Below are 17,908 nucleotides of genomic sequence, written 5' to 3' on the forward strand. Positions count from 1 at the left end.
GGGCCTGGATTCCAGTGAAAAAGAATGTTTTAGAAAAGATGATGGCTGCAGATGTGGCCCAAGGTGTCTGGAAGTGTTCCTGACAGGCTGGTAAGCATGTCGGTCACCTCCCCTGAAGTCACCGTCTTACCTAGACTGACAGCTTTGTTTAGGAAGGCACTCTGTGCTGACTGTGGGTTTGACTCCCCATTCTGGGTCCCCGATGTATTTAGGTTTCTATTGCTGTGATAAGACACCAAGACCAAAAGCTCACCCTTCTGCACCACAGTCCACCATTAAAAGAAGTCAATACAGGAATGCAAGGCAGATACTCAAACAGAGGCCGTGGAAGAACATGGCTTACTTGGTTTCTCCTCATGACTTGATCAGCCTGCTTTCTTATACAACTCAGGACCACTTACTGCCCACAGGGAGCTGGGTACTCCCATATTAATGAAAAAAAAAATTGCCCTGCAGGCTATTCTGGTGGGGACATTTTCTCACGTGGGTTCCCTCTTTTCAAATGACTCTAGCTTGTGCCAGGTTGTCAAAAAACTAACCAGGGCAATTGCCTTCATGCCCGTGTGCCCTGGAGAAGATGGAGGAGTGGCCAATCCACGAGTGTGCGTGTGTCTGCTCATAGCCCTCTTCTGCAGAAGATGGAACTGAACCCGGGAGGTCCCTGGGTCCTGGCAGAGGCCTGGCTATCAGTTACCACCCTATGGTGACAAAGGCTGTAAACTGGGCTTCACCGTGAGGACAGGCCTGGGCTGGGAGCTTTCCTGATGTCCCCAGTCACCACTTATCTTACTGTCTTCTCACCTCCATCCCTTCATTCTCTGTGGAGTGGGGCGTGCCCCTCCTGCCCTGGGTGGCCCATTTTCACTTCTCTCTCTGATGGGAAGCTTGGTCCCAGCTGGGGATTATGTCCCGGGCACTTCAGGGTGTTATAGAGGGTATGTGGGCACTGTGGTCACCCTGAAAGGCCAACTTTGAAAGCCTAGTATGACATTCCTGCTCTGGCAGGCTCAGGAAGCTGAACAGATGGACAGCCATCTGTTCCTGAAGGAAAAAATGGGAAGGTTTGCCATTAATATTTCAGGATCTGGAAGAGGCTCCCCACCTCCTGCCAACTGTCTTCAAGGTCACTTCCATTCTGAGATGTGTGTTCATCCATCAACATCCCGAGTCTCCTAGGAGGCAATGACTGTGTGTTGGGGTTGTGGAGGATCAGGTTGTGAGTCCTGAGGCCTGGTTATGGACAGTCTGCCTCCAAAGCTCAGGATAGTCGAGGGACATCTGGGGAGGAACTTCCTGCTCTGTCATCCTCGGAAGCCTCCCCCCACAAAAGATCTCTGTTTGCTGCAAAGTGGCCGCTCAGCTTGATTGCATCCCTTGTGGTTGGATGGTGAGGTTCTAATACTACATTTCCCCATTGGCCTTCAGGAGAATTGTATATCCCAGGGGGAGCCTCACTGCCTGGATAAGTCCAGCCAGATGGCCATTTATCACAGCATCTCTTCAGTCCTGTAACATCCTCCTCCCTTGGTGCCCCTAGGTCCCTGCTCTTCCTGGGGACTTCCATGGCTGGCCTCTCTGATGGACCTCAGCATGGGCCATTTTACACTATTAGAAACCAAACATTGCTGCACTGAGGTTCTTTGAAGTGACGAGGATGTGACCTGTGCTCTGGTGGGGTTGAGTGCAGGAGGAGGAGGAGTAGCAGGGTGTGTGTAGGGGAATGTAACCACACATGAGCCCAGCCATGAGAGCAGAGAACTCTCTCCCGACTCCCGCTCCCTCTGTTGACAGGTATCTGAAGTCTTAAGAAGACTTCCTTCCTTAAGAGTTTTCCTTCACTCCCAGAGAACGGAAAATGGAGGGATCCACTCGGGAGCCAGAGTAGAGAAATTACGGAAAGGTGAAGAAAGCCGAGCACTCCCAGTGTAGCACAGGAAAGCAGAAGCAGGGCCAGCTCTTGACAAGTTGTTCACGACGATGAAGACAGCTCTGGTATCTTTTAGTTTTTCTTCTCTGTCTCTCTCTCTGGATCTGAGTTCTGAGGTTAAGAGGCTTCAGGGTCAGAAAATGGGAAGGCAGGGACATCCAGTTCCACATTCAATGGTACACAGGTACAAGGACTCAGGACTGAGAGTAACAGCCCTTTCCTTCCTTTCCTTTCCCTTCATGGTTCTCCATCTTTGCTCTTCCCTTATTGCTCCTTGTGGGAGTGGGTCTGGGAGAAGCCTTTAACTCCGATGATCTCTTCAGGTACCTACCATGATGCCATGGTGAATGATCACAGCTAACCCGGGGAATAATCCAGGCAATGGGAGCAGCTGGTCAGCTCTGTTAGGAAGTGAGGGCTGGAGTCTGGCAGGGAGGGGGCAAAATCTGTGGTCCCTCTTCAGCTACATCTCGGAGTGAAAGATTTAAACATCACCATGGGTCTGCCCCTGGCTTCTGCAGAGCACTGCACCTTGACTATGTGTCCTCTAATGTCCTTCCTACCTCTCTAGAGTGACTGAGACAGGAATCTCGCTGTGCCTACCTTGTACCCCACTATCCTACTGTAATCTGGGCCAGCAGATGAATGAGGGCCACCTTCTGCTCAGTCTGCCAACCCCACAAGGTGCTTTGTGCTGCATTTCATCTGGCCTGTGCTCTCCTTGTAGGAGACAGATCTTCTTTTTAGGATAAGCACTCTGATCTTTAGGGTGTCAGCCTTATTGTAACTTCTTCTGGGGCTCTTCTATGAGTCTACCTGTTTGGGTCCCCTTGAAACCACCCAGGCCCCCTACCTTTGTCAATCACAACACTACACAGTAACCATGTAGTGCTGCTCAGGCTCTGACCATCCACCCTGCTGCTGCTCTGTGTCCTGAAGGTTCCTGACCCTCTGTAGGCCCCTTCTAGCTCAGCACCAGTGCAAGGTGTGCTGCTGAGAGACAAGTGCCAAGCCAGCAGATGCAAAATGCACTGTCCTGGCACAGTTGCCAGCAATTCCACACAGGCTGAGTAGGCACTGGCTGGCTCCAGTGATTCATAATCATTGTAGCTCATTGGTCATCTGTCCTTAAAGGTCATCTTCATAGTTCCTTCTAAGTTTGCATTCATATTTCATGCCTTGGAAGGAGTACTTTCTTTCCTCTTTTCTGACCCTTAGGAGCTGAAATGATATTGGCGACAATGCACGGCATAGAGCAGAGTATTAGTTCATTAAGTGTAATTCTCACCGGTTTTAATAGGCTCTCAGCCGTCAGGGTTTTGAATCAAGAGAATGTCAAGCACCTACAGGCAGCATTGCTGCATTCTGTCCTCCATCTCCCTGAGATTGGGGTGCCATGAAAGACTCAGGTGAAGTGGCTGGGATAGGGCTATACACAGATTTTATTTTATGTTTTAAAGAGAGACTGGAAATCCAAGGCTGACTGACCCCTTCTCTATATTTGGATGGGGTCTATATCAGTGACTTTTCTGTTACTGTGCTAAAAACACCATGACCAAGCAACTCATAGAAGAGAACCTTTATTTTGGCTTGAGGTTCTAGAGGGTTAGAGTCTATAATGGTGTGGGTAGCGTGGCAGCAGACAGGCACAGTAGGAGAAGGAAGCTGAGTGCTCACATCTTGAACTGCACACACGAAGCAGAGGGATCAAACTGGAAGTAGACAACGCATTTTTACTCTCGGAGTCCAACTTGACATGCTTTCTCCAGCAAACTTGAACCTCCCTAAACAGTGCCCTCACTGGAGACTATGTGTTCAAGTGCCCAAGACTGGTGCAGTAGCAGGCACTTCTCTTCAAATCATGTCAGGGCTTTACAGAACATGGAGTTTCCCCTGTCTCTGGAGTTGCAGTCTGGCTATCTATGTAGTGGGATATGCCTGCCCCACTGTGCGCTGGGGGTGCACTAGAAGGCTGTGACTTTTGTGTGAGATCTGTTCTGTGAGGTGGTGCCTGCAAGGTCAGTGCTGACCTGCCTTCCATGCGTGACAGTGAGACCTTGTCACAGTGCCATTGCTTCTAGCTTTTAGCATTTAGCAAATGTGGTGACTGTGATGGGAAACGGAAAGCCAGAGGCATGCACATTGGGTTTGTGTGAATTAACTACTTTAAGGCCCATAGACATTGTCCAAAGGAAAATAGAGAGTCTAGAGGACCTTTGGCCCAGGCTGTCCTCAGGTTGCTAAGTCAGAAGTCTGTGGCTAGATGACACATAGTCTTTTTGATGACTACTGGCGGACTACTACTAGCTCGCTAATCTTGGACAGAAAGCAGAGCTGCAAAGTCCCGGGGTTCACTGGGTGGGGCAGCTACAGAGCAGTGCTGTCTACTCTTCCCAGTCTGGTTCCCAAACCTTTACTCAGTTGAGCAGATAGAGATTCCACAGTTACTCAGTGGGTGAGCTTCTGAATCACATTCTGAGCAGCAGTGAGCCCATCTCTTAGGACCCTTCTTCAGTTTTCTGAACCTGCCGCCTAGGCAAGACCAGCCTGGCTTTCCTGTCCCATAGATGGGGCTCACCAATGGTAGCTTCCTGAAAAGAACGGTGGTAGGTGCAGTCATGATAACACTAGTATGAACCCCATAACCCACAAAGGAGCTCCCTCTATAAGCATAGAGCGCTTTGGTTCCCCCAGGATCCCATTGTAAGTTCAGGGTAGAAGAGAATGTGGCTGGGGTCTGATTTCAGCAGTAGGAATCAGCTGTGGGCCTACCGCCACTTTCCCTCCCTCCAGGAGTTTCCCATCTCATGTCTTTTCTCTGCAATTTGGAAGAAGAAGTGGGGCCATGCTCTGCTAGCGGGGAGGCAGAGGAGTCCACTGAGCCACAGAAACAACGGCTGTTGCGGAGGCCATTTCATCCAGTTCTGGCTGCTGGGAAATCCGGCACTTGGGTCCATTTGACTCTATTGTTGGCTTGGATTTCCATGGAAACTACCAGGTAGCTAGAAGCCTAGGCATGTCAAAGTTTTTTTTTTTTTTTTTTTTGAGGGGTGCAATGAACTTTATTGATGGTATTCAAGAGAGTAGGGCTCCCTAAGCCCCTCCTGCTATTCTGGGGGTCTGGGATGGAAACTGTGAGGGAGATGCTCAGTGTCAAGGGTTAGTTAGGACAGGGACTGCTCAGCAGCCGAGGGCCTCTCTTGCTGTGTCCTTGCTGGGATGGGTGGTCCAGGGTGGGCTTCTTACTCCTTGGAGGCCATGTAGGCCATGAGGTCCACCACTCTGTTGCTGTAGCCAAGTTCATTGTCGTACCAGGAAATGAGCTTTACAAAGTTGTCATTGAGAGCAATGCCAGCCCCAGCATCGAAGGTGGAAGAGTGGGAGTCACTGTTAAAGTCACAGGAGACAACCTGGTCCTCAGTGTAGCCCAGGATGCCCTTTAGTGGGCCCTCGGATGCCTGCTTCACCACCTTCTTGATGTCGTCATACTTGGCAGCTTTCTCCAGGCGGCATGTCAGATCGACGACAGACACGTTGGGGGTAGGAACACGGAAGGCCATGCCCGTGAGCTTCCCGTTCAGCTCTGGGATGACTTTGCCCACAGCCTTGGCAGCGCCAGTGGACGCAGGGATGATGTTCTGGGCAGCGCCACGGCCGTCTCGCCACAGCTTCCCAGAGGGGCCATCCACAGTCTTCTGGGTGGCCGTGATGGCATGGACTGTGGTCATGAGTCCTTCCACGATGCCAAAGTTGTCATGGATGACCTTGGCCAAGGGGGCTAAGCAGTTGGTGGTGCAGGAAGCGTTGCTGACAATCTTGAGGGAATTGTCATACTTGTCATGGTTCACACCCATCACAAACATGGGGGCATCGGCAGAAGGGGCGGAGATGATAACCCTTTTGGCCCCACCCTTCAAGTGGGCCCCAGCCTTCTCCATGGTGGTGAAGACACCGGTCGACTCCACAACATACTCGGCGCCAGCATCCCCCCATTTGATGTTGGCGGGATCTCGTTCCTGGAAGATGGTGATGGCCTTCCCGTTGATGACAAGCTTCCCATTCTCAGCCTTAACTGTGCCTTTGAACTTGCCATGGGTGGAGTCATACTGGAACATGTAGACCATGTAGTTGAGGTCGATGAAAGGGTCATTGATGGCAACAACCTCCACTTTGCCAGAAGTGAAGGCAGCCCTGGTAACCAGGCGTCCAATGCGGCCAAATCCGTTCACTCCGACCTTCACCATCGTGTCTCTGGAATGAGGCCCTTTCCCAGTTTCCAATCGTCCCAGGCCTTTTGTGGCCCACTCCGCGTTTTTCACCTGGCACTGCACGAAAAGAAGCGGCTGTCTCTAGAACAGGGAGGAGCAGAGAGCCGTCAAAGTTTTTTCAACCATCATTATATTAAAGGATCTTCCTTTCTTCCTTGTCCACATTCATATGGTGGTTTCTATGGAAACTAGAATGGAAATATCCAGAATAAGAAAGAGAGGCAAATTCTGGCTATTTCTTAGGATCATCTGCCCATGCAAGAGCAGAGAGGAAGAACCAGAAAATGGGGACAATAGATAGAGAGCCTTGTACCACCCCCAGGTAGGAGCCCAGATAGGACCTGTGGACTGGACTCATGGTTAGGGACAGTTTTTTCCATGATGGGGGCTCTGACTTAGACCTGCATCTTTTGGCAATCATTCTTTCCTTTGACGGCCATTCTTCTTTGATTGGTTACACCTTTGAGACAGGTGGCATGGGGTCAGAAAGGGAAGAAAAAAATCTTAAAGAAACTTCATCCTAAAGTGTGAGTGAATGCTGATTTCTAGTCCTCATGGAAGGACCTGCCAAGGCCTGCATGCCCAGATGCAGCGCCTAGCCCAGTTGCAGATGAAGGGTTTGGTCAAGAGCAAGGATTCCTCCTGGGCTTCCCAAGGCCCTGCTGGATGGAGCCAAGAGAAAAACGGCTGTCAGTCCAGGAGCTTGCTTCCCAATGACTCCCATGTTGTGAGGCTGGCGCGTTGCTGGTTTGGGGGCAACCTGTCTCCCCCTCTCCAGCACACTTCCACCTGATATTGTTCTATTTGGATGATTGGGGATTGAATTTAGGTCCTCGTGTTTGTATGGTAGGCATTTTACTGACTGAACTAGCTCCTCAGTCCCCAGTACTACATTTTAAAAAAGTTCATTTATTCATTGACAGTTTTGTTCACCTGTACAGTCTGGCCATACTCGTCCCTCCACCATCTTTTATCTTCCTCACATCCCTGCTATTCTGCAGTCTCTTCTGCTTCCTTTGTGAACTACTGGGTTTGACCAGGGTCACTTCCATGGGTGTGAGGGTCTTCACAAATACTACCTGCTGGAGCATTGAATAACTCATCAGCAATGACATCACTGAAGACAATGATGTCCCATCCCCCAGCAGCTTCCGACTGTCATTTTTCTCTCCTGGAAAGGGCCCCACAAGCCCTGCTCCCTCTCTAACTGAATGTTGATTGGTTCAGTCTTGTGCAGATGTAGACAACCATCACTATTATAAGTTCATGAGTGTCATGGCCAAGTATAGCATCTGTCATCCAGTCCTTGGGAGGTGAATGCAGGAGAAACATGAATTCATGGTCATCTTCAACTCATAGAGTTTGAGGCCATCCTGGGGACACATGACATTACCTAAAAAAAAAAAAAAAGGTAAAATAAATAACAAATCACATGGTGATCTCAATAGATGCAGAAAAGGCATTGGATGAAGCCTACTGCTCTTCTTAATGAGACCACCTTGCACAGGTAAGTGGAGTGGAGGCTGCCCATCTGACAAGAGGCCTCTGTGGAGTCTGGAGTACATGTCTTGCTCATTAGTACAGGTCTGAATCATCACCCAGGTCAGGGTTGAGAGGATTTGATATTGTCAACAAGTTGTCCAGAACTGACAATAGCAGATTAGAGTTTACCAGGGACAGGGAGAGTGGGTGGGGGTGCCTGGTGAAGGGTTCAAACTCCTTCTTCTTCTTCTTCTTCTTCTTCTTCTTCTTCTTCTTCTTCTTCTTCTTCTTCTTCTTCTTCTTCTTCTTCTTCTTCTTCTTCTTCTTCTCCTCCTCCTCCTCCTCCTCCTCCTCTTTTTTTTTTATTTTACGTGCATTTTGTATGAAGGTGTCAGATTCCCTGAATATGGAGTTACAGACAGTTATAAGCTGCCATGTGGGTGCCAGGAATTGAACCTGGGTCCTCTGGGAGAGCATCCAGTGCTCTTAACTGCTGAGCCATCTCTCTAGCCCCAGGGTTCAAACTTCTTTTGGGTATGACATTTACACTATAAAATTAGTCACCTCTGATGGATTTACAACTCTGTGAATACCCTGAAAATCACTTAACTGTACATTATTTTATATATATGTTCATGTGTGTGTATGTGTGTGTGTACAGGTATACCTGTGTGCATGCACATATGTATGCGTGTGCATGTGGAGGCTAGACACAGTCCTCAGAAGCCCTCCACCTATTTATTTATTTATTTTGAGGCAGGGTCTCTCACTGGTTTGGGACTTGCCAAGTAGACTAGGTTGGCTGGCCAGTGGGTTCCAGACTCCTGCCTCTATCTCCCCAGCACTGAGATTACAGGTGCATGCAATCCCACCTGCCATTTTTTTTTTCAAGACAGGCTGTCCTGGAACTTGCTTTGTAGACCCAGGCTGGCCCCAAACTCAGAGAGATTCACCTGCTTTTACCTCCTGAGTGCTGGAATTAAAGGCATGCATCACCACCACCTGGCTTCACCTGGTGAAGATGATGGTTTCTGTACACAGCACCCAGGCTTTTCTTGGGCATGCTCTGTTGATTAATACGGTCCAGGAGGTGAAGGGCTTCCAGTCCTTGGCCAAATGACTGTTCCTGCATCTTAATCTTGATGTCCTTGTCTCTTGTCTTTACTCTCTGGCCACAGTACAAGCTCTGGTCATGTTTGTAGAGATGACTCTCCTCTCCTTCACTGGCCTCTGCTCTGTGGTCATGTGGCACCAGGACACAGCTGAGGGTGCTGTGGCTCAATGGGGACTTTGTTCTTCCTGGCCTTGGCCCTTGATGATTTAAATATGCTCTAGGATTGGCATCTTCTCAAATATATCTTTGGTAGAAAATCTCTAAGCCCTGAGAACCAGGGGAGAGCAGCCTGCCAGTGAGAAGGAAGGGACCTCTCAACCAAGGTGACGTTCCCCTTGCCTCTTCTGACATTTCCTGTAGGTGTATGGCTTCATTTTAATCTCAATGACCGGCTTCCTTCCTGTTTAATATTTAAATATAAAAGCATCAAATGAATTTTTAAGAAGTAATTAAGCTTTTTTATTTCTGCTTGAAGACTTGAGGGACAGAGGGTCTTCCTCTTAGAAAGCCTCAATGGCCCTGGACTGGAGAGACCTTAGCTCAGAGGGTGGTGCAGACCCTTTCCTTTCTCAGTGATTGTGCCCAGCTCTCCCAAATTCTGTCCTCTATCTCAGGCCCCCTCGCCCCTCATACCCTTGGTCAAGGCTTTTCTTACCTTTAGGTGGTTATCACAGATGCTGCAAGCCCACCTTTCCCTTGGGCCTAGAGCCCACTGTCCTGGATATCTCTCCTAGGGGACGCAGGTTTTTTTTCTGACCCTTTGAGCCAAGACTAGATCTGGCTCCTTGCTGGGTTCTCACCTATCTGTTCCTCTTGGACCCCTCCCTTCCTCCTGTCACTTACTGCTAACCCCATAATGATCAAACTCTAGTCCACCCCACCTACCATCTGCTTCCTGGGGTCCTTCAGCCTTATAATCTTTTGTGACCCAGAACCCATCACCATCCTGACGCTTTATCTGGCTTTCCCATGACGATACAGCACACCATTACCTGGTATCCCCACCACAGGGAGGAAGCTCAGGCTGTGGTTCTTTGAGCAAACAGAACCTGGGACCAGTTTCTCTGCTTTAGCAGGAGGAACCCTTTCCTCTCCTGGGTAGCAATCACCCAATGACATCCTTCCCACTGAGTGGAGGAACTGTGGCCACAGCCTCCCTTCTTTGTCCTTCACAGCTTCTGCCTCAGAAGCTTTCTGTCTGTTTAATCGAGGTGATTTTATAATCCCATTGTCATCTTAAATAGAAACCAAGCTCACCTCCCATAGAGTCGACCTTCTTTAGGACCAAGTATGCTAGCTCCCTATTCCTGCTGCCTCAAGGTGACAGTCATGAAGTTTAGTGGTTCACAATGATGCACATTTCTTACATTCAGCTCAGGAGCCAGAAGGCTGGTGCAGAACACGCTCTCCTGCTGGGTCTGGAAAGAGCTCAGTTCCTGTCCTCCCCATCTTCTAGGGCCCTATATCCCTGGGCTCACTGCCTTTTTCTCTGATGACCATGCAGCATCAACCAATCTCCTTTCCTTGGACCCTGCCTCTTGGTATCCTATTAGTTTTCTGTAACCATGACAACACCCGAGGTGACTAAATTAAGAGGAGGGAAGGTTTATGGTGGTACATAGTTGCAGAGACTTCAACTCTTGATTGAAGTCTTCATGCTTTGAGTCTCTGGCAAGGCAGCAGAGTATGGTGGAAGCCTGGGGGAAGGTGGCCGGCTTTGCATCTTATAGTGGCGGGAAACAAAGACAAAAAGGAGGGACTGGGACCCCAGTGTATCCTTTGAGGGCAAACCCTTTTCTACTACTTCTTCTATTACAGGCCCACCTCCTAAAAGTTCCATAACTTCCTAATAGTGCCCTGACAGGTGACTAAACCTTCAACACACAGTCTTCCATGGACATGACATTCAAGGTCTGAGGTATAGGTCACCCTCTTTCACTTTTTGACACTCTAGTGTCCTGTTCACTTGCCCTCTCTCCCTTTCTAGGCTTTCTTATCCCCTCCCTCCCTCCCTCCCTCCCTCCCTCCCTGCCTCCCTCCCTCCTTGCCGCCCTCCCTCCCTCCCTCCCTGCCTCCCTCCCTCCCTGCCTCCCTCCCTCCTTGCCTCCCTCCCTCCCTCCCTCCCTCCCTCCCTCCTTGCATCCATTCCTCCCTTCCTCCCTCCCTTCCTCCCTTCCTCCCTCCCTCCCTCCCTTCCTCCCTCCCCTTCTCCCTCCCTCCCTTCCTCCCTTCCTCCCTCCCTCCCTTCCTCCCTCCCCTCCTCCCTCCCTCCCTCCCTCCCTCCCTCCCTCCCTCCCTCCCTTCCTCCCTCCCTCCCTCTCTCCCTTCCCAGCACCACAGGCTTACAGGCAAGACTCCTCAGTTCTCCCTCCACTGCTCCTTGTGCCTGATGAAATCAAAGGTAGAAACCAGTCAGGCCATTTAAGGGGGACCTGGAAAAGTTCTTTACTTGGACAGAAACAGGAGTATTCTGCTTTGCCTTTGCCAGAGTCAAGGGATATCAGGGTGTGGTCAGCTTTTTCTTTATTTCTTTTCCCTGAATTGAGTACCAGTGTCACAAAGATATGATGGGGACTTAGGAGAGGCACTAAGATGCTTTGTGGGTGAATCCACTGGACTTACCAGTTTCTGCTGTGAGATTATTAAAGGCCCCCAGTTTAGCAACTCAGTGATGTCCCATCTCTGGGTACCTATATCTGATTTATGGGAGCCCTGCTTTTTTTTCTATGAAGTTCCAGTGAAGAGTAGCAAAATTCTTCTCTAGACTCATCTTCCCCACATCTGTGAGTTTCGTTATTCCACTGATTCAATGCAAGTCTGTATGACCTGATTATTTGTCCCCCTAGCTCCTGAGTTATAGGCCACCTGTGGCAAGAGAGACAGCCTCCACTGACCTCAAAACTCCTTACTCCCCCCGTATCATCTGTCTTCTTACAAGGACCCTTGCGAGGATACTGTGTCTCTCCATGCTACTCAGTTTGATCTCTCATCTCAAGACCTTCGCAAAGGCCCCTTCACTATCTAAGCCAGGGGTTCTCAGCCAGGAAGATGCTGCGACCCTTTGATACAGTTCCTCATGTGGGGACTTCCAACCATGAAATTGTTTTCCTTGCTACTTCATAACTATAATTTGTTATGAATTGTAGTGTAAACATTTGAGATGCAGGATATCTGACGTTCAATCCCCTAAGGGGTCTCAACACACAGATTGACAAACTCTGATCTAAGGCGACATGTCCGCAGATTCTAGGGGATCAGGATGGATATCATTGGGGCATCATCCCACCCATCTCTTGGCCTCCTCTATTACTGTCTTTCATATAAGCTTTCTACAAATCTATCCCTGAGTTGAACAGGAGTGACCCTAGCAGAAAGTGTTATCTTCTGTTGCTTTTGTGAAAGATATTAAGGTTTTTTTTTTTTCTCAGCCGATTATTGCTACTATACAGAGAAACTATTGATTTATTTAAGCGGTCACATTTTCAACAATTGTACAGATTCTTTTATGAGTGGGCTCAGGTTTTTCTCCTATTTTCTCAGTGCACTGTTACCACACGGAGACATCCTGCTAACCTGAGCATCTTCTAGACAGTTGTTAGTGTCTAAACCACTAGGACATTTCATGTGTCCATTCCTAGCAATGACAGGAACCTCAGGTGCTTTTGTCCAGGATTTAACTGCTGCATTGTTAAAGAGGTCCAGGCAGACAGGGCGGTGAGTGAGATCTAAGCCTCCTTCAGGCCTCCCTTCCCCAGAGGACCAGGGTCTCTGGTTGTGTAGGAGTGGTACCCACCGTTTGCTGTGCTCTGAGCTCTCTCACACTGATCTGTCCATTGGCCTCAGTCCCATGCCCAGCAGGGGCTGCCTCTGGACCACACTGGTGGAGCCAGGGTCTGTTTTCCATGCTCTCCAGTGTTTCTGTCAGGGGTACAGCAAGCCAGGGTAGTTGTCATAACCGAATTGCTAGGCGACAAGTCATAAAATATTGAGAGCTATATCAGGGAAGAGAAATTAAGCCAATAATAAAAACAGCCCCGAGACTTAGTGCCTGCTCTTTTATTTATGAGGGCTCCCGTTTTAGGGAGTGCCGGCACGGGTGAACGAGCAGGGCTGCCTTCTCAGAGCAGCCCTGTTATCCTGTCTCTCAAGACTGCTGCTCCCTGATCTCTACCAGAGGACAACCTTTGCATCACTCAGGCGTAGGGGCTCACAGGAACTGCTGTGTCTCTGTGTCTATGGAGGTGCTTCCCAGCCACTTTGTGCAGCTGGTGTTTCTGGCCCTGTCAGAGAGTGCCTGGGACCTGAAACATCCACTGACCATGCCAGTGAGCAATCGCTAAGGGGAAAACCATGCATCTCAAATGTCCCTGGAGTCCCCAAGGGCCTTTTGCATTTTGTTTGGAGAGCTGTTTGTCTCTGGAGCTGTGTGTCTTGGAACCTCTCTGCTGGGAGATTGGGGGACACAAGTGAATTCCTGCAGGGCAGAGGGTTCCCTGCACACAGTTCAGTATTTGAACAAATTAAATGGAATTTTATATTCCAGTGCCTAGTGATTCTCTGTCCCCATCTGCAAGCAAGCTCAGCTCCCTTATGGAGGGAGAGAGACGTGTGTTATGTCGGTTGTGACTCCGTGCACCCTCCCGGTTTTCACTTCACCCAGAGGCTGTGGTCCTTGGGGAAGTTTCACAACTTCCTGGTGCCACAACTTCCTGAAATGGAGGAGATAGTGGTGTGTGTGTGTGTGTGTGCGTGCGCGCCTGTGTGGTTGCATGTGCACTTCTCTAACATATGTGTGAATGCTCATGTGTATGCATATATACTGTACAAAGAGTATATGTATATATACACACACTAACACACACAGATGCTTACAATAATACACAGCCCACAACACATACACACATATATGTACACACATACGCCATATGTGTACACACACGTACACCCTTATTCCGGTTGCTGAGGAGCCACCTTCCAGGTGAACTTGGTGCATGTTGAGCCTAGGTTTCTTCATAAGCCCATGAGGCTGCTCTCACAATCTGGAACATACTTGACATGTCTGTCATGATGTGCTGGCCCAGTCAAGTTCTCCCGGGGAGTAGTGGTTTGCTGAAGAGGTGATATGATGGAGCTTAGTCACCTTAGGTGACTTAGCATCAGCAGAACATCTTTGCTATGTCAAACGTGCGTGCACCCCCCCCCCCCCCACGTTTTTGAAGCAGAGTCTTACTATGTATCCCTGGCTGTCCTGGAACTGTCTCTGTAGATCTCACAGAGATCTACCTGCCTCTGCCTCCTGAGTGCTGGAATTAAAGGTGTGTGCCACCACTACCTGACTTTAAATTTATATCTTTAATTTGGATTTTAGTGTTTAATTATTTGTGTTTAATTAATTAATTATATTATATTTTGTTTTGTTTTTCAAGACAGGGTTTCTGTGTGTAGCCCTGGCTGTCCTGGAACTCGCTATGTAGATGAGGTTAGCCTCAAACTCAGAGATCTGCCTGTCTGTGTCTCATGAGTACTGGATTTAAAGGCATGTGCTACCACCTCCCAGATAGTATTTAATTTATTAACATGTTTTGTTTTAAAATAAAATAAAAGCAAAAATTCAGAGGCATGTGCATCTATTGAATAAATTAAACAGGATAATAATATTTTCTGTCAGTCCTAACTCCAAGAGGCTGCCCTTCTGATACTTGCGATTTGCCCTTTAAAACCCTGCATAGGTCTTGGCTAGGAGTCTGCAGACTAATGGGGACTATCTCAGCTCATCACCTGTTTCCATAAATAAAGCTTTATTGACACACATTTGTGCTTGTCCTTTGCCATATGGCCAGAACTGTGTTCCTGGTGGCTGGTAAGTGAGCCCCAGCCGTAGTGGCTGCCTGGCCTGAGAGGCCTGAAGTAGCAATTGTCTCCCTTTAAAGGGTTGTCATGCTTCTTCAGACACTGGTTTTCTAAAGCTGCTGGACACCCAAAGCTTCTGAGAAGTTCAAAATGAGAGCAGCTCCCGTACCCTGCTGCTGACCACTGCCTGAAACCATCAGTGGAGCCCCCGAAAATCTCCCCAGGGGCTCAGCACTGTCAGTGCCCACTATCCTGGTCTCTAGGTGACTGACTTTTGCCACTCCCAGCCTGAGCTAGGCCCTGATGGCCGACACCAGTCACTGCCAGGACACAAGGCACAGACCTCTTCAATGGCAAGGGAATGCCCACCTGCAGCTGCACCGGGAGGATTTGAGGCTGGACATGCCCTCCCCCAGTGAGTGGTCCTTCTCTCCTTCCTCCCTGGTGGAGAGGTAGGTTTCTCCTGGACTCCTTTGATCTCTTCAAGGTGCAGGTGCAATGGACTTGGTCCCTAACGTGTGACAGGGAAATGTGCAATGGCAGCTGAAGTCAACACTGCTGAGATTCAGGATGAGGGTCTGTGGGTTCCTCACTCAGAACACAGATGCCTTCAGGGACCCAGGAAATGTTTCGTGGATAGTGGGAGGAGGATATCCTGCCACCAGCAGGCGGTTGTCTCTACTCACCAGTCCAGGGGTGGGGGCCAGCGTATGTCAGGAGTTTGTTCTGCCTACGGTGAGCTCTTGATGTTCTCACACCCACACTAAGAACAGCCCAGGACCGAGAGGAGGCAGCTCTCAGAGGCTTCACAGGCCATTGGCCATTCCCCCCACCGACATTAATAAAACTGAAAGAGGGGAGAGGTGTCAGTCAGGAGCAGAGGGAGACTTGAGGAGGAGGAGAAGGCTAGGCATGAAGGAGGCTGCTGCTCCAGAGAGCAGGCACCAGCCCTTCCTGCCACAACGCCAGCACCATCTACCATCTAGACAAATGCCTTTGCCTCCGGTGCAGGATTATTTATTTCAGTCACGGAAAGGGAGGGCATGGAGGAGTGAGAAGTGCGGTAACGGGAGAGTGGAGCGCACGTTTATCATTGGATAAAGAGAGGCTCCCAGAAAGCAGCCAGTGGGGGCCGGATCCAGGGATCAATCAGAAAGGGCCTGCGGTTGGCTTCTTCCTTCCATGGGGCCAGAGCTGCTGAGACTGACACCTCCAAGAACCAGTTATGAGTCCTGGGATGGGCCTGCCTTGTACTAAAGGAGGTTTCTGTGGGGCTGTAGCTGGAACCCTCATTGGGTCATGTTGGGTCACGTGGGTCACAGCGAGAAGGGAGACCTATGATCACACACTGGGCTCTGGGGACCTTTACCCTGATTGTTGACAGTCAGAACAACCCATATTTCCTGGGGTTAATTCACGCCCACTGACTCTGAAGGCCAGAGCTTCCAGGCTTCAGCTCTGACCAAGGCTATCGCCGGGGAGCGAGCCTGATGTGATTGGCAACCCCAGCTATGTGCCTAGTCCCAGGGGATGCTGTCTCTCTTTCTTGTTAGCCCTGGTGATGCCCTTGGAGTTGTCGATTGGCACTGTGGGTTTTGTTGTCATTTGAGGCAGAGACTTTCTATGTAAAACTGACTGGCTTGGAACTCTTTATGCAGATCAAGGTGGCATGGAACTCATAAAGACCAGCCTGCCTCTGCTTCCTAGGGGATGGGATTCAAGGTGTGTGCCACCATACCTGGCTGACCCTGGTCTTTTCTCTAGGAATGGTCCTCCACTCCACAGTGCCTGCTGGGTCAGTAGTTGGCCCAGGTCAATGCCAGTGAGACTCTATCCAGGGCTATACATGCCACAGATATGTACATGGGGACTTTTTGTTTTCCTCGAGTTGAGATGGAACTCTGGGCTTCAGACGTGCTGGGCAAGTGCTCTATCATCGAGTGATGCTCTTAGCCTGTGTACTGTGTTAATGTCCTTGCCACCATGTCCCAGCAAGGGTCAGGTCTGGGCTGCTCACACGTTGGGATCTGACTCTTCCACCGGCCAGCTTGGGACTCCTGCCTTGCACAATGTTAATAGACTCTTGAGGCTTTTTAGAGTCTTGTGGGGAGCTGACTTTGGAGAGGTGGCACTTTGGGGGAGTGTCTGTGCAGTGTCAAGCCTGCCTTAAATTTATGGGATTCTTTCCTTTAGACCCACAGCACATACTGTGCTGGCAGAATCAAAGAAAAAGGCCTGGGAAGGCTGTGGACTCCCTGGTTCTGGGGTCCCTGGTGGAGGTGGGCTTTGATCCTGGTCAGCCTGGTTCCTCTCATCTCACTGTTTTGAGCGGTTCCATATGCAGCCCCTGTCTAAACTGTGCCTACAGATTCTGCCTGGCACTGTTAGACACAAGTATTTTTCTTCTGGGAATCAGTAAATTTTCACTAATTTCCCCAAACATTACCAGAGTCTGTTTCCTTAAAGTACAAACATATACAGTATGTTCATCATTTAAAATATCATTTTCTTAATGGTTGAGAGTGTTCTCTGGCTGTTTCTTCCGAACTGTGAACAATTAGAGACTAACGCATTTCATTTTAGAAATAAGTACTGCTAGTGATCATCCTAAGCATCAGATGGTGGGATAATTAAATTAGGGTAATATACTGGTTCCTCTGCTAATCGCTGACAATCCATAGTGGCTGTAATAACTGTGATTTGTCACGTCAGACTGCAGTGAAGCCCACAGTGACAGGGATGGCTGCCACTAATGAACCTGCAGATCCCGTGCCTACAGACGTGCTGAAATGCCGACCCTGCTGCAAGGCTTCCCACGGTGTGTGGTTGGCGAGAGCAGGGTGTTCAGAGGCGCTGAGTGAGTGCATTCTGAGGTTTGAAGGGTTTGTGTTAGACACACAGAGTAACAGTGTGGACATGATGTGAAAGCGTGTGTGTGTGTGTGTGTGTGTGAGAGAGAGAGAGAGAGAGAGAGACAGAGAGACAGGAGACAGAGAGACAGAGAGATGGGGGTGATCTTAGAGCGTCACTCAATGAGGATAGGAGATAGAAGTTGACTAGGCAGTTTAGGTAAGGGGATCTGAATCAAGTGAACTGTTTTACCCCCTCTGGGTCTACCTGGCCTCACTGTTTTGTCCTTAAAAGAGATCAAAGATACCAGAAAATAAGCTTAAAATGTCTCTTGTTTTGCCATGGTCTGAGGGCAGGTATTACTGAATGGACAGACACCCGAGCACCTTGTGGATGGGAGCTGTGTTGACCAGTTTA

The 17,908-nt window shown here is 49.3% G+C and overlaps 1 protein-coding gene across 1 annotated transcript; it reads right to left on the bottom strand.

The window, feature by feature from the left end:
- Positions 1-4,977: 4,977 nt before the first annotated feature.
- LOC130880125 (glyceraldehyde-3-phosphate dehydrogenase-like) lies at positions 4,978-6,275 on the bottom strand. Its single transcript, XM_057779000.1, has one exon. The coding sequence runs from the start codon at positions 6,169-6,171 to the stop codon at positions 5,170-5,172; it is 1,002 nt and encodes a 333-aa protein (XP_057634983.1). The 5' UTR covers positions 6,172-6,275; the 3' UTR covers positions 4,978-5,169.
- Between the last annotated feature and the right edge of the window lie 11,633 nt (positions 6,276-17,908).

This window comes from Chionomys nivalis, chromosome 8, assembly GCF_950005125.1.
Source record: "Chionomys nivalis chromosome 8, mChiNiv1.1, whole genome shotgun sequence".
NCBI classification, from domain to species: Eukaryota; Metazoa; Chordata; class Mammalia; order Rodentia; family Cricetidae; genus Chionomys; species Chionomys nivalis.